Source organism: Natator depressus, chromosome 11, assembly GCF_965152275.1.
Source record: "Natator depressus isolate rNatDep1 chromosome 11, rNatDep2.hap1, whole genome shotgun sequence".
Lineage (NCBI taxonomy): Eukaryota > Metazoa > Chordata > Testudines > Cheloniidae > Natator > Natator depressus.
The window spans coordinates 44,478,569-44,494,982 of record NC_134244.1 but is presented as its reverse complement, the minus strand read 5'-3'; the positions used below and the strand labels follow the sequence as shown (position 1 = coordinate 44,494,982).

Genomic DNA, 16,414 nt, shown 5'->3' with positions numbered 1-16,414 from the left:
ATAACAACCAAAATATTGAAACACCTATGGATATTTTCTTAAATAAGGACTCATACAACTGCCACAAACTTCATTTGAAAGTGCATGGTCTCAGATTCAGGGCAACATAAATTACAACAAATTCTACTTTAGTTTTTGGCATTCATTCAAAATTAAAGAAATGAGAGCTATAGAAGTAGTGTACTATTAGAGGGTTTTTTCTCTATTGCAATCTTAACTCAAAGACCATTTGGGCTTCAGATTTCATTTTTAGACCTATAACGTGGACAATTTTGAGTACAATTAAAAAACCCAATGAAATAGAAGAAAAATGCTCAAATATTAAGGATTAAAAAAATAGTGAATTTGCATGTATGTTTAGAAAAACTCTGCAGTTGAGGTTAAATATACTAGCTCCCATCAACATGATAGATTGTGGCAACAATACGCGAATTACTGAGTAACTTCATTCATATTTTTTAATACTTATTTTTACAATTGACAAGAGTGTGGCGGTATAACAACATACATTAAAGCCCAAATTTTCAGAAAAATGCACTATCACTTATGTGCCTAATTTGTGTGTGGCAATGGATAGTTACATTCAATTGGTAATTTGAGCACAAATTAAGGCTCTAATCCTGCAAACCCTTATACCCACACATAACTTTAAACTACCCACATGTATAATTCAGTGGGTTGTGCCTAAGCATTTGCAGGATTGAGGACCTAGGTATGTAATTACTCGTCATATTTGTGAAAATTTAAACAAACAAAAATCAAGGAAATTTAAAAGGAGAGCTTCCATTTGATTGTTAATTCACCTTCTTGTGCCTACACAAGTTCAAGATGTTATTAACATGTACCAGACTAGTTAGGCAATAAATGTCAAATTAAAAGGAGGTTCGATTATAAGACAAAATTTGATGCATGATTGAATGCAAAAACCAGTATATTTATTAACGAACTGTGTAAATTAAAAACAGCAACTTTTTTTTTTAAAAAGTACTCTATGGCTAAGACTTATAGACCAAGTTTATCTCAAAGTGAACACAAAAACCAAGAGTTTACAATGCAAACACTAACAACCTTATATGAGAGAGAGGTAATGGCAGGCATTGCTATACTATATTATTAATTCAGTCATTAGAGGGGCAGATTCTGATCTAATTTACAGCTAATGCACGTTTACACAAGTGTAATTGAGATCAGATTCTAGCTCTACATTTATGCCATAGTGAAATGATATATAGGAGTCATAATAAACAGAAGTCCCCTTTTGTATAAATACGTCATAAATAAAGTATGTAGAGATACAAATATTCATACCTTACAACAATAGCTTAACAGTCTATTTTAGAAGCAAACACTAAAATAATACTTTGTTAAAAATATGTCTCAGCTGAAATGAGCAGAGTAAATTTACAGTGCTGCATTAGCTATTCAGTGATGCTACACACCTCAGCAACAATTTGTGTACATGTTGAAGCCTTTAGACCTTTAGTAATGAAAGTAAGTAGAAATTTTTTTTGTGCAAAAAAAATAAATAAACATTGTTAAATACCCAATGTTTGGTACAAATGCTTCATATGCAGATAAGTTAATTTTTATACATTTGTTTAGAAAAATAACTAGATATTTCTACTTTCCATTGGCTAAAAATAAGGACCAGATTATGTATATCCTTGTACTTTTAAAGGAAGGCAATATTAAAATTACCATCAAGCTGCTATATTAACCCATTAGGGATTCAATCCCTTACTTCTTACACAAGCAAAATTCCCATTCAAGGAGAACAGTGAGTGCACAAGGACTGCAAGACCGGGTCCTAACTTTGTACAAATGACCAATTGGTCCATGGCACAAGTGACATTCCCCCCCACCCGCCACCCTAAACCTGAAACCTTCAAGATTTAAAATCTGCAGGTTTATTAAACTATCAAACCATCACACTTTTTAGAAAAGAGCTACACTTTTACAAATGCAGATGCCTATCTGTTAAGCTATCATTTGTTCCAAAAAAATGCACATTCAAACTGTGAAGTCATTAGGAAAATACTCTTGCAAATAAACTATATAAAGATAAAATACAATTCAAAGTTAGTTTTTACATTATTCTATAAAGTGCAGAAAAATCCTTCTAAAAGGGAAATAACTACTCCCTATAACAATAATATAATTACAGCAGCTTTTGCATAGCACTACTTATAGGAAGTTGAATACTGCAGTTTCTTCAGGAAGAAGAGGATGGAAGAGTCTCTTCCAGTTCAGATCTTTTCTTTGAAACCGATCTGTTTTCTTCAGGAATGGTAGATGGTGCCAAGTGTCCATTGAGAGCACTTCTGGAACAGTGGGCATGTCCTATTAAGATATTGATTCGTATTTAAACTGTGCTCCAATTCAATCTATTAATCATTCTGCTTGCTAATATTTCACATAGACAACATTTTTTTAAACTATGGGACGTAATATTTACATGCTCTCTATGGACTGCATTGAATTATTCTAGTCTACATCAACGCCTGAGGTAATGGATGAGTAATGTTAAAAGCTACTGAGAACTACAGATAATCATACTATGCAATACACAAATATTGTAAGAGAAAAATTTTTGGGGTGCACAGGGAAATTCAGTCAAAGGAGCCAACAAAGAGCGTGTGTTAAGAATTAGTGCAGCAATAATCCTTTCACTGAAAAACTCCATTGGGACACTTAGGCATTAATAAAGGTGTTTGCTTTGTTAAAAGAACCCAGTTTATTGCACATTATACCAGAAAGGATGTTTGTCTAGCTGATCAGTAGATGGCTCATTAATGATAGATTTAAACACTTGGCAAATCAGCCAGAGACTAGTTTCTGCATTTGAAAAGTGACACTTTTTCCATCAGATATTCAAGCAGCTGATGAGCACAAAGAGTGCTGTTCTCCATGTCAGTCAGAATACAGGGTAATAATAGTACACTATTCAAATGTTACTCTACTTAACAAGGTTATGCCAGATAACTAACGCATATTTAGGTTACTGGAAGACATCACAGAGCCTCTGGAAAGTTCTCCACTTCAAATGAAACATCTGTTCCACTTTGGCATTTATGTAGCACCTGGAGAGGTGTCAGAGGTGGTCTATCACAGAAAAGTGGGGTGCAAACAGGTCTTTTTATTTCTATATATAGATGCACTGTTTGGAAAAACGTCAGGAGCACTCTTTGCTTGGTCTTCCCCAGCCCCATCCTTCATGGTAGCTTAAATCTTACCCAGTAGTTGGCAGTAAGAAAGTACATTTTATCTTTTAAACTGTGCAAATCAGATACAGAATCAGTGAGCCGGAATAAACATGGAACTCCACAGTGCCCTTTTCCAGTCATTTTTCAAACAAGAACTGGTCTTGAAAGTGTGTAAACAGTTCATTAATAAAATGGATGGGATACAGAATCCCCTACTGAAAGTTTGTTATTTTCGGTGCCACCTACTGGGGAAAAGAAGGAACTGAATCAACTCTAGGCAGTTGGAGCCCTTAAAGTGGAAGACAGAAAAGGGACTCTTCTGTCTAACATGGCAAAAGACAAAAACTACATTAGTGAAAAAGCTAGAAATTGGAGCAGTTCTACAAGGAACAAGAAGAGACTGGGATTACCCAAAATAACATGACTGATCTGACCACTGCTGTCATGAGAGAAGACAGACTGGGTCATCCATGGGAAGAGGAACCAGACCATGGTCACAAAGGGCGGAATTCACCTTTGTTCAAAAAGACAACACAAGGTGTAACACCAATTAGGAGTTAAGTGGGACATGAGCAGTGCATAGGCCTTGTGTTGACCTTCTGCACAAGGGGTAAGTTACACTCCAAGAGAGGAGAGGCTGGCCCAGAACTGGGTCACTCTTGAAAGGATCCAAGCCAAACCAGAGTTAATCAAGAAGAAAGCAAGTCACAGCCTTCCTGATAAAGTCAGAAATGAGTAAAATCAATTGGGAGTTTCATGGGAATACCATAAAGAGACCTTACCTCAGCATATTTACGCAACGGGATCTATTTATCATGGGATCATTGAAATAGAGTATAATAGTCCTAGATTGTTGTTTTGATGTATTGACCATCCTCAGATGTTCTTGTCAACTGCTGGAAATGGCCCACCTTGATCATCACTACAAAAGGTTTTTTTTCCCCCGCTTTCCTGCTGGTAATAGCTCACCTTAAGTGATCACTCTCGTTACAGTGTGTATGGTAACACCCATTGTTTCATGTTCTCTATGTATATAAATCTCCCCACTGTATTTTCCACTGAATGCATCCGATGAAGTGAGCTGTAGCTCACAAAAGCTTATGCTCAAATAAATTTGTTAGTCTCTAAGGTGCCACAAGTCCTCCTTTTCTTTTTGCAAATACAGACTAACACGGCTGCTACTCTGAAACCTGACCATGCTGGGTTGTTTCAGAAGAGTGTTGCTCTGTATATGGGGTGGGTAGGCCACTGGTATAAACTGTTCTTTATTAATACACTGGGTTATCACATTCTCCTCTCAGTTCTACCAGTGTAACTCCATGCAGTAGAAATTAGCTCCACTCGATGGGACTGCCCTGGTGTAACTGAAACAAGAATCTGACTCACTATAATGGTCAGATTGGAAAGAACTGTTCAACATTTGCACAGGTTTTCAAATGTTAGTTTATATATGAAAATGTGTAGTTCAAATGTTTGTTGTTCATGTAATCCCTATGTAGAGCCCAGTTCTGTCTGATTTACTCACCTCGGGTAGTATCTTACTTTACAAATGGTACCCCGGATTTCAGTGAGACTACACCAGATCTAATATACCAGTCGAGGTGAGTAAAGGGTGGCAAAGTCAGGGCCATAGTGAATACATCAGCACTTTTAATTCATTACCTAGGAATCCTACAAGCAACTTTATTGTTTCATGCAATGGCTTTGATTACATACAAAGATTGTAATTTTAAGTATTCTCTTTGCATTGGTGTTAGCAGTACAACAATTATGCTAAGTATGGTAACAAATTCAACAGAAGCACACACTCTGTCTCTCTCCCAACTTACTCTCTGTATCTTCAAGAGGATTATCATTATAGGATTCTGTATCGGAGTATGTTCTTCTGCGTCGTTGGGATAACCGATGGAGTGAAGAAATTGGTTCTTTTGTGGCGTGACTACTGAAATTAAATAGGATTTATTAGTTTTAAAAACTTATAACAAAACATCTAGCCAGTCTATTAGCTTTTAATTTAAGATATATCTTTTGGTATTTATAGTGCTCTCAAAGATAGTAAAGAGCAATACTGAGGAGTAAACTGAAAGGAACTCCATGTGAACAGAACACGGTTAGCCTGCACAGATTTTGAAATCTGAAAAATGTGGTAAGAATATAATTCTTGCAAAAAGAAACAAATTCAAATTGTACAAGAATGAATCATCAAAAATCTTAGTGTTTCAGGCCCCGATCCTGCAAACTCTAATGTGTATGAATAATTTTATGCAAGTACAGTTGTCCCACTGAAACTACTTATTTGCATAAAGGTACTCACATGCATAAGCATTTGCAGGATGAAGGCCTTAGATAATACCTCCATTATTTGCCGTAAGACTTGATTAAACAACTTGGATAAGTTATAATGGTCATTTTAAATTATACAATTCTACCAAAAACCATAGAAAGATTATGTACATATTTCTATTATAATGATTTTAAAAAAATCTATAACAACAGTTGGCTTTACTTATTTATTTTGCCAATGTTGAAGTCTCTCCTCGATGATATTTTTATATTTCTTTTTAAAACTAAACTAAAAATATATCAAATTTGGAATATTACTCAGAATAAAAATGGAAACTTAAACTTAACTAGTATATCTTTGACTTGTATGTAAGTTGCAACATCTGTGTCTTAATTTTGGATTTGCAAAATTATTGATATTAGATTGTCACTTCCTAAATTTTAAAGCATTTGCCAACCATGTAAATCCTCTGCATAGTGACTTCAGCTGATATTTCCCTACTGAGGGGCTTGCTAAATTGGTCCAGTGAGGTGCTTTCAGAAAGTGAATTAGCCTACTTAACAGCAATCTGTATTCTTACCTCTCTGAACTATATGTACCAGGATGGCTAATGGAGCGTTTCATCTAGAAAATGAATGAAACAAGTTGTAATCTCTTTATCAGGACTTATAAAATTCTTATACACAGCCATATACTCTATTTACACTTCTCAGAGAGAGAAGGTGATTTTTTAAAATTATTATTTAAAACAAAAGTCAACCACAATTAAGGAATCTTATTTAGCTATTTGAAAGAGGATAGATTGCCAGTAATGCAGGAATTTTTAAAGCACTAATAAAAGAGAACTAGTTTACTACCCAAAAATATTACCTGGGATCTATACATCCCATTCTCTCTAGCCTCAAAAATTACTCAAAATTTCTACTGGATCATTGGTAGAATCCACAGAAACCTCAAAACATTTTTAACTAATGTCAGGTTCAAGTCTACATTATACAAAAGGATTAATCCAAGAGCTAAATTTTGCCATTTGATATGCACATAGGGTGCCCTCTGATTTCAATGGGAACTCTCTAAATGTGCCCAAGAGAATCATTTGACCCAAAGATTGATCAATAAGAGTCGTTCGAGTGGATGGGAGGAAAGGGAGGAGATTATCAGATACACATAAATGAAAGGGAAAGACGGGGGGGAGGAGGGACCTAGAACAGAGTAGATCTGAGAATCCACATATATGAAATAAAGTTTGACAGAGCCTCACTTATCCCAACCCTCAACAGGAAAATAAATAAAAAATTAAGAATTCCATAAAGTATTTTAATCTTATACATTATTTAACAAAAACAAACTTGTCAGCTAAAGGCATATTTGATCAACCAGGACATTGTTTAAAAAGAGACATATTAACACTGGGAATCTGAAATGCACTTGCTGAGAGTTAAGCCACAAAGAAGTTCTCTGTTTTGATAAGCAGCCAGGTTACAGTATTAAAAGAGAACAATGAATACAGTAACTCCTCACTTAATGTTGTAGTTATGTTCCTGAAAAATGGGACTTTAAGCGAAACGATGTTAAGCGAACCCAATTTCCCCATAAGAATTAATGTACGTAGGTTCCAGGAAATTTTTTTTCACCAGACAAAAGACTATATTATACACAGCAATGATGACTATGATGCTTGGTTGAGGTGGTGAAGTCAGAGGGTGGAAGAGGGTGGGATATTTCCCAGGGAATGCCTTACTGCTAAATGATGAACTAGAATAGCTGAGCCCTCGAGGGTTAACACGTTGTTGTTAATGTAGCCTCACAAGGCAGCACAAATGGAGTGAGGGGAGACAGCATGGCAGACAGAGACGTGTGTGTGTGTGTGTGTGTGTGTGTGTGTGTGTGTGTGTGTGTGTGTGTGTGAAAGATGCACATTGCCCCTTTAAGTATGTTGACCCCCACTCTAAGTACATTGCCTTTTTAAGTAGATCAGCAAGTTGAGACAGCCCCTGTTGCCAGCAAGCTCCCTCCATCCTGAGCCCTGTCCTGTCTCCCCCCTGCTCTATGGAGATGGGATAAGAGGGGGGCAGGAGCAGGGGGGAGGAGGACACCCTGACATTAGCCCCATTTCTTCCCCCGCCCCCTTATACAGCAAGCAGGAGGCTCCTGGGAGCAGCTCCAAGGCAGAGGGCAGGAGCAGCACATGGCAGTGAGGGAAGGGACAGCTGAACTCCCCGCTGCTGCACAGGGAACTTAGGGGTGTGGGGAGCTGATAGAGGGGCTTCCAGTTCACCCTGGTTCCAAGCCCCCATCAGCTAGCTCCAATGGGCTGCTCTTTCTGCAAGCAGTGGACAAAGCAGGCGGCTGCCAAACAACATTATAAGGGAGCATTGCACAACTTTAAATGAGCATGTTTTCTAATTGATCAGCAACGTACCAACGAAACAATGCTAACCGGACGACTTTAAGTGAGGAGTTACTGTATTTAACAGTAATAAATAACCCTTCAGTATAGGTAACAGGATAATTTAATTTTCGTATGAATGCTGAAAAGCACTGAGCGTTAATCCAGTACTTGGGTACGATTAGCACTGTCATCAACCACAGGAGAATTACTCCTACGATGAACAATTTATGTGAAGGCTGGCAAGCAAACAGACTAGGGAATATGTCAGTAGTGATTTACATTTAAGGCTAAAACTGTTGACTTCAGTTGAGTCAGGATTACACGTGACTACATAGCATATATTCTTCTACCCTTCCAATCAACAGAATAACACTTTAAAATGTTACACTTATAAAACATCCAGACCATTTGAATAGGTGAAGGTGACACAGGAGAAACTAAGGGATCAGGATGAGGCAGTTGAAACATCTCTGGCTTAAACTTGGCATTAGCTATCTTCACACATTCTTCAAGTGTTGTAATAAATGTGTTACATGTGGCACTCAGCAAGGAGGAGGCTTCGTTCATGTTCTGAAAACGAATGATAGCACAAACATCAGCAAGAATGTAAAAAGACAGAAAATGTTACTTTAGAATCAACTGATTTCCCAGTTAACTGGCCAAAAACTCTCAAAAAATACAAGTTTGGTGACTATTCTTTTTAATGGTAGCTAGAATCAACCTTATTGAAAAATGAACACACACATATAATAGCAGAAGACTATTTTGGGAGGTTGGGGTAATACAGCAAAACACGGAAATGTTTTTCCTGCTTCCTAAATACAAGGGGCTGAACTTTCAGAAGGACTGAGCAACGATCACTTCTACTGGAGTCATCAGTTTATTTTCTATTTAGTGAAATAAGTTAATTAGAGTGGGGCCCATCCATTAGATCTATTATCTTTCCTAATGAAAGGAGTCTCTGAGTCAAATTCAACCCTGCTGTAACTGGGCACAATCCTACACTCATCAGTGAAGTGGCCCACCTATTCCAGGGCTGAATTTGGTCATGAAGTAGGATTAGAAGAGCAAACAGATTTCCTATGAATGCCCAAATACAGTGGGCACTTGCAGCAGTTTTCAAGACCTGGGATTCTAGTTTGCAAAGATAAGGGAGGTTCTAGCAAAGTATAAAGAAACAGGATGTTTTAATTATTGTCTATTGTAGAGTTCTTAGACAAGGAGAACTCACGTGCAACCAACCCAGCCAGCTTTGCTTCTGTCATTTAACTGAATGACTCACCAACATATTTCCTTGTTAAAATGACTCTGATGTCATCCTGCATTGTATCTACATAATATTTTTTATTGTGGACTGTATTACCCTACTCCTGAACCCAGTGTATCTGAATATAGACAAGTTTTAAACATCTATTAAACTGACCTGATGTAAATATTTTCCAACATTAAGTTGCTGATAAGGTGCATAAGGTGACAACAATAACTTAAGATGATTTAAATAATCAGGTTCTCCAGTATAATTTTACAAATCTGATACCTCAATGCTGGGAGATGAGCTTGTCTGATCATGGTGAACAAATTCTTGTATTGTGTGAACTTGCTGCATTAAGAGATCACAGTAGAGGCGAAGTTCGGACATTTTGGTTTTGAGAGATTCATTGGTTTCACTAATTTCTACAAGAAAAAAAAATAATAAAAAACCCCACCAATCAGGGCATAAGACTTATCTACACAATTTTTACGAACAAATTTTATTTTTTTTCATATAAGGGCTCTGCACAGATTGAAATTCTTTTCAAGACTAGGAAGGGATTCTTAAATGAGTTGGGAATAGCTTCACAAAGTACACATAAATTTGGAAGGGGCCATGGAGAAAGGTATATAACCAGCAAACAAGAGGTTAAATATTTTCTTATTTACCGTGCCATCCCAGGGAAAACACAATGGACAAAGTCTGTGGCCTCAACAGGTGCTTCTCTATATCCACAAGCACCTGAGGAGAGTAGTTGCTCACTCAGGGAACCTTGCAAATTATAAATCTGTCAGACTGGCTACAGAGGATTACCAGTCTTTACCAAGAAAAACTAGGGAGGCAGAAATGGGGATTATGGAGAGAAATCAGAACAGCAGCAACTAAATGACTCCATAACAGCTACAACCAGCATTTTGAGGGTGGCACTTCTAGATTGTTTAAGTTTTAGCCTTTTATGTAACTAAGAGCTCTCCAGCAGCAGGAACAAAATACTTTTTTCCCCATCGTGTTTGCTGCAGGTTTTGTGTTAATTTCAGATTTCCTATTCTGTATAACCTAGCATTGTAAACAGTGTTAATAAATGCTGTAACAGTTCTCCCTGACTGCCTATTTAAAGATGTGCCTGTTCTGTCTTTACAGGCCTTTTCTGCACTACAGAATTACAGGATAACGTTCTCACTGGAGCTGAATTCTTGGTATTGCTGATGGGAGGTTTAGTGTATACAAGCCTCCAGTGGCTTCTGGTTTTATGTTTTTCACCATGACAGTTAAATCTGCTGCTCAGAAGTTGTAACTAACAGTGGTAAAAATGCTGGAAACCACCAGAGCCTTGTCTAAACTAGGGCTCCCACTTGTGCTGGTCCAGCTGAATGAAATATATTCAAAAAATTCTGTAGCACAGACACAACCTAAATGACGCAAAATTAAAGGCGTATAGCCATTAAGAACAGAGCTGTTCTGATCACATTCGCTGGGCAGACCAGACTGGGCTGAATCACACCCTTTGCTTTTAGAAGTGGAAGGCAGGACAATGAAAGCTGAAACTTGTGTAATTTCCCTGTGCTCTTGCAGTGAGTCTGATTTGGTCCAGTGTTTTTTAAGCTTAGACACAGTACATAAGGAAAACTTTGTGTCATTCCTAGAGGAGGCTCAGTGACTGCCCCACAACTTTGGTTGTCCATTCAGGCTGTCACATGGGCAAGTGCTGAATACTCACAGAACTGCAGCACAGGGCAGAGAAGGATCTGACTGATTTCTATATTTTTCATGAGATAAGAATATGATTCATGCACAGATGGTTCACCATTGTCTTGGGCAGGTTTGAGATTTGGAATACCATTACTACAATGTATGTAAGCACTTACTATTGCCCAAGTTTATGGCCTGGCTTTTCAAAGGGGCCTAAAGGAGGTAGCCCAGAGACTTCAGTTCAAAATCCCAGCCAAAGCGTCTGCAAGTCAGATAATTGTCGATAAAGGGGCAGATCCTCACCTGGTGCAAACTGACATAGTTTCTTGAAGTCAATGGAGTTAATGCTGACTTACACCAGCTGTGTATCTGACCCTTAGTTTTTAAATACCAACATTTCTCTGATTCTGGTAGGGCCAATATCTGGAACAAGACAAATCTGAACATAACATAGAAACCCAAAACAGGGAGAAACTCTGACAACCAGTAGTGTAATAAAACTCAGGAGTAGTAAAGTGAAGTCATAAGCAAGTTGCATATGAACAATAAAAAAAGTGATTTGACCTACCTGATGCCATACATTTGCAATATTTTAAATATTTTTCCTTGCTCAGATATATCTTTGCATAGCCCAGTCAAACATCTTCCAGTTAGAAGCTGCCAGCGTATTGCAGAGACACTCACTGGGCTAATTAGACTGGCAAAATTCATAATTCTGAGGAGCAATGCCAGCTACGAGATTTTTAAGCTCATCCATTTCACCATGCTTAGTGATACCTTTCAATCAAAGTACTATATTTAATTAAAATGAGCTCATATTTATACACACACACACACACGTAAAGGGAACTGAACTACTCGGAGAAATACAGTAACAATAATTCTTCCTTTCTGCTAACTTTAGCGAAGGCTGATCACTTCTTTTCCTGTTCCCCTTGAAAATTCCAATTTAAATATAAACCAGAAGTTATTATATGCACACAGCAGGGATTACATCCATAATTAAGATTGATCAATATGTAAATTAGATTTACATCTTACATAAATAATACTAAATTCAACCACTAGAATGGGACAAATTAAGAACGATCTTAATCAAAAACAATGTTATTAGATTTCATACACTTTAATGGTATAAATACCTTTTTCTTTTTTTGTTCTGGTGTCTGTCAAACAGGCTTTAGAACTACCCAGCGCTACCAGCCATCTCTGCCTCTCAGCTGCATTAACTGCTTTCATATAGAAATGCTGTTCCCCTGGGATTATTAACTCCATTCTTGTGTTGTCTGTTGGATGAACTAATGATAAAGAGGGAAAAAAGACTAATTTTGCAAAAGATAACTAAACCAGTAAGGATACTACTTATCAAATTCAGACCATATTGTTTCAAGTTATTTACATATTACAGATTGTATTTGGTAAGAAACGGAAGCTATTCAAAACAATTTTAAACACTGTATGAATTTGACATTCATGAACATAATTGACTAAGAAATGGCTAGAGCCAGACACAGTGTGGACAGATACTGTGCAAAATTCCATCAAAACACTGCCAAAACATTCTTCACCTGAAACACCGCTGTTAGTCTAGTCCTGATTCAATCATGCCAACCTGAAGATTTTTGTGATGTGGGCAAATATCTGTGAAGGACTAGGCTAAAATCAATCTCACTTTCCTTTCTGATGCAACCTTCTGGGTTCTGTGTCAAAGTCACCATCCTCTCAAGCATGAGAACGGAGCAGTATTCCACTCAGAGCCAACGTATTTAATACTACATCTTTAATCAGCCCCAGGTGTCACAGAGTACCAGGCATATTTCTCAACCACAGTACTCCCAGGCCTAGCACTGGACAGCCCTGGGTACATGAGAGATGGAATTAATCCCAAATTACTTGCATCTATCTATTACTGTTCCTCCATATTATAGAAAATGAACAAGACGACAAGAAAGGGGACTGAATGTTTCAAGAGATTAGTAATGAGACATAAGCCTTTCACTTCTAGGTCACTGGTTTCAATCTAGGCACTGGGAGTAGTAACCAAAAGTTGTTGCCATCCGATAACTGCTTGCTAGCCTACGTAAGAGAAGTAGATGGACTCGGTCCATTTTCTAGTGATCAGGTACCCACACCACAAATACCTCCACAAAGGTGCATCAGAAAAAAAGGCCAAAGGCAGAAAGTAATGGAAGATAAACTACCCTTTTCAGCCTAAACGTGGCACCCACCAGATCACTGCTGTGGCTCTCCCAGCAAACAATTCCTAACATTCAGCATTCCTTCCCTCTCAGTTTGGGAGGGAGAAGAGCTGTAGCTATGGTAACAGCTTCAGATACATTTCAAATATCATAAATGAAGGCAAGACATAAACAGAAATACCCAAGGGTTTAATACCCAAGGGTTCATATGGCTGTTTTTAAACCTCATAAAGGAGCAGTAAATGTCATAACCTTTTTCATTATTATTTTGCTTCAGAGTTCATGTTCAGTAACTACAGTAATTGTGGTTGATGTAGCAAGCATGTCTGACTAAACACGTCTAGACGTGTAATTTTTCCCCTTACCTTTTTTTAAGCATCATAGAAATTAGTGATGCAAAAGTGGTATTAGGTCATCTTGTTCATCCCCTTGCCAATTAAATTTCCTCTTATAAACACTTATTTAAATCTTACCTTTAATTTCACATACTGCCATCTTTATACTTCCTTTACTGCCTTTGCAAACATCATCCTGTGAATCATAGTAGGACAATATTCCATTGTCTAAAACAAACCAGCGAGGCTGCCAACCTAGGAAGACCATAAATATGAGAGAAAAGTGTTATACTACTGTTTAACTGCAAATGCAAGTTCACTCAAAAGTAAAGTTGTTTGTCTGTTAAACCATTAAGAGAAACAGGATTTAAACAGATGCAAATAATACTGAGATGTTCACAGGAAGTAAAGAAGCATCTTTGTTTTGAAGATCAGATGTGCTGTATACACAAACTGTTATAAAGGCATTTTACACTAACTCTTTTGGCAATATTTCATTAGCAATAATATTCCCATTTACATTATCTCCCAGTTTACAGAATAATGATTTTTTAAAATTTAGCTGCCAAAAGTATCCTATTTTGAAGTCTTGTAAATCGCAGACCTCTTGAGGACCATCATCTTTCAAGTGGTCCTCAATAAGATTAAGATCAACTAAATAATGAACCATTAGGCTACAGTCTCTGCTCCCTACAGTACTACACACTCTATTTCACACTTCCTAATCTATAGATCCGGCACACTCTCTCTCTCTTACACACACACTCTCATGCACAAAACACAAAGAAAGGTGGTTTCTACCTCATTGCTCAAAAATGATTTAATATCAGAACACTGTAATGGAGAACACACTAAGACCTTATCTACACTAGAAAGGGTTTGCCAGCATAGCTATACTAGCAAGCCTTCCTACTGGAGACGCAGCTTATATTAGCCCCCCCCCCGCCCCCCCCCAAAAAAGAGTTATTTTGTTGACATAGCTTAGACCAGTTCCATGAATGAAAAAGACACACTGGCAGAGGGACTTTTTTGCTGGTATAACTGCATTTACACTAAGGCTTTTGCCAGCACAATGACCTTGGTTAGGGGGTTACTTTTTTCAGGCTACTAACCAACATAGGTATGCTTGCAAAACTTTTACATGTAGACTAGGTCTCTAACTTCACTACTTCTGCAAAATACATTACAGTACTTATACGCACTAGTACATTATGAGGTATTATCCTAATATTTCGGGCTAAATTAGAGTTATCAAATAAATAAATTATATGCAGATACAGCATACTTGATTTTATTAAAGCTCTTTTTATAGGCTAACTTGCCAACTCATAAAACTCTGTACTTCACAATAGATACCCCAGTCATTAGTGCTAATTAGCATAACTCACCCTACTACATTGGCCCATTTCAAACTATGTCAAAAACAGCAGATATTTTGTAAATAACTGAAAACAAAATAATAAGTCAGTGTAGCACAACAAGAACACCAGTTCAACAGAGGACTGGGACTGGGGAACCAGGTAGTAGGAAAAGGTGATGCACTCGGCCTCACAGTGCTAGCATCATCTTACCAGTCTACTAAATAGCCACTTTCTGGTAATCTATGAATTAGAATGGCACTGCCTGTGGTGCATGAACCTACTGACCTAAAGGACAGCGCAGTGCATAGCATGGATGGCTGCATTATTCCACAGAGCAAACTGAACCAATCCAATAGCAGTGGCTTTGAAGGGAGGAAGCTGAATCATATACTGGATTGTGACAAGCTTCAGCTAGGGGGTCTGATCCTTAGAGCCCGGCACAGATACAAAAATATGTATCCGCATCTGATCCGCAAAAATTGTCTGCGGATTTGCAGGGCTCTATTTACCGTGGCAGGGCTGAGGCTCCGAGGCACCCCCACGCAGACCCTCCACCTGCCCTCAGCCGGGTGGGGAGCCTGGGGAGCAGGGCCAGGGCCAGCTCTCCAATACACACCCCTCGCACCATGGGCAGGTGGAGGGTCTGTGCTGTGGTTCCTCATAGCTGCCTGCCCGGCTCTTACCGTCAGAGCCCTGCGTGGATACAAAATTTGTATCTGTACCCATGCTGCTATCCGCAGAAATGGTCCGTGGATATAAAGCGGATACCCATGGATTTGCAGGGCTCTACCGATCCTGCTCCCATTAAAGTCATTATGAGTTTTATCATTGATTCAATGGGAGCAGAAGTAGGCCCCAGGGCTGGGTGCCACATCTTCTGGACAGGGAAAGAATGGTTTGGGGGCTAAAAGGAATTGACCTGAACAAAGACTGAAAGAGCTAAATATGGATAGCTTGGCTAAGTGCTGGATTTAAGAGACTTCTATTAAAATTTAACTTTTAAAATTACCTACATTATTTGCATCTTTAAAAACATGATCTTATTCTCTCCCTGACTTGCTGCACAGGTACAGGACATTTTGGTGTACAGATTATCCCAGGACTCCGGGGTCAAGGCTTGCAATTAACAGTAGCAGAAGGGATTCAGGACAACAGCCCAAATAATCAGGTGGAAGAACAACAATTAGACTCATTATAGCCTGGCCAATCTGTGGTATGTCTATTTGATGCACTGTAGCATAGTGGGAGTGTGCTTGACAAACGTGAGACCATCCCAACTCGCAGATGAAATGCACGTATCCTCATAGATAACAGCAAGAGATAGCATGAAGAAACGATGGTCCCAGATCTGTGTTACTCCATTTCAGTGCTTAGCACAGGAATGATAGCGGGGAGGCGTAAAGATAAAGTTACCCCATCTTGATGTCTGCTTCATAGTGGGACTGTTCAGGGACCATTTGGAGCCTGGTTCGGTCCCCTTTAGTGAGGCCAGAAATGAGGGGTTCAATATGTGGGAGGGGGCTCCGGGCTGGGGGTTCGGGTGCAGGCTCTGGCTGGGGGTGCGGACTCAGAAGTGGGGCCAGGATTGAGGAGTTTGGGGTGCAGAAGGAGTCTCTGGGTTTGCAGGGGTGCTCAGGGCTGGGGCAAGGGGTTGGGGCCCCGGGCTTACCTCCGGCAGCTCCCCGTCAGCAGCACAGTGC

General features: G+C 38.6%; 1 protein-coding gene across 2 annotated transcripts in view; it reads right to left on the bottom strand.

Moving 5' to 3' along the window:
• Positions 1 to 492: 492 nt before the first annotated feature.
• The window catches only part of PLEKHA3 (pleckstrin homology domain containing A3), a 29,494-nt gene continuing 13,572 nt past the window's right edge, over positions 493 to 16,414 (bottom strand). The window contains exons 2-8 of one of the 2 annotated variants that reach the window (XM_074967676.1): positions 13,492 to 13,608; positions 11,963 to 12,118; positions 9,417 to 9,553; positions 8,285 to 8,449; positions 6,068 to 6,111; positions 5,033 to 5,142; positions 493 to 2,340 (exon numbers count right to left, since the gene is read on the bottom strand). In XM_074967676.1, coding sequence (XP_074823777.1) covers positions 2,213 to 2,340; positions 5,033 to 5,142; positions 6,068 to 6,111; positions 8,285 to 8,449; positions 9,417 to 9,553; positions 11,963 to 12,118; positions 13,492 to 13,608 — 857 coding nt within the window. In that variant the 3' untranslated portion in view covers positions 493 to 2,212. Of the gene's footprint in view, positions 2,341 to 5,032; positions 5,146 to 6,067; positions 6,112 to 8,284; positions 8,450 to 9,416; positions 9,554 to 11,962; positions 12,119 to 13,491; positions 13,609 to 16,414 lie in introns of both variants that reach the window. The other variant, XM_074967675.1, reaches the window with a different exon arrangement.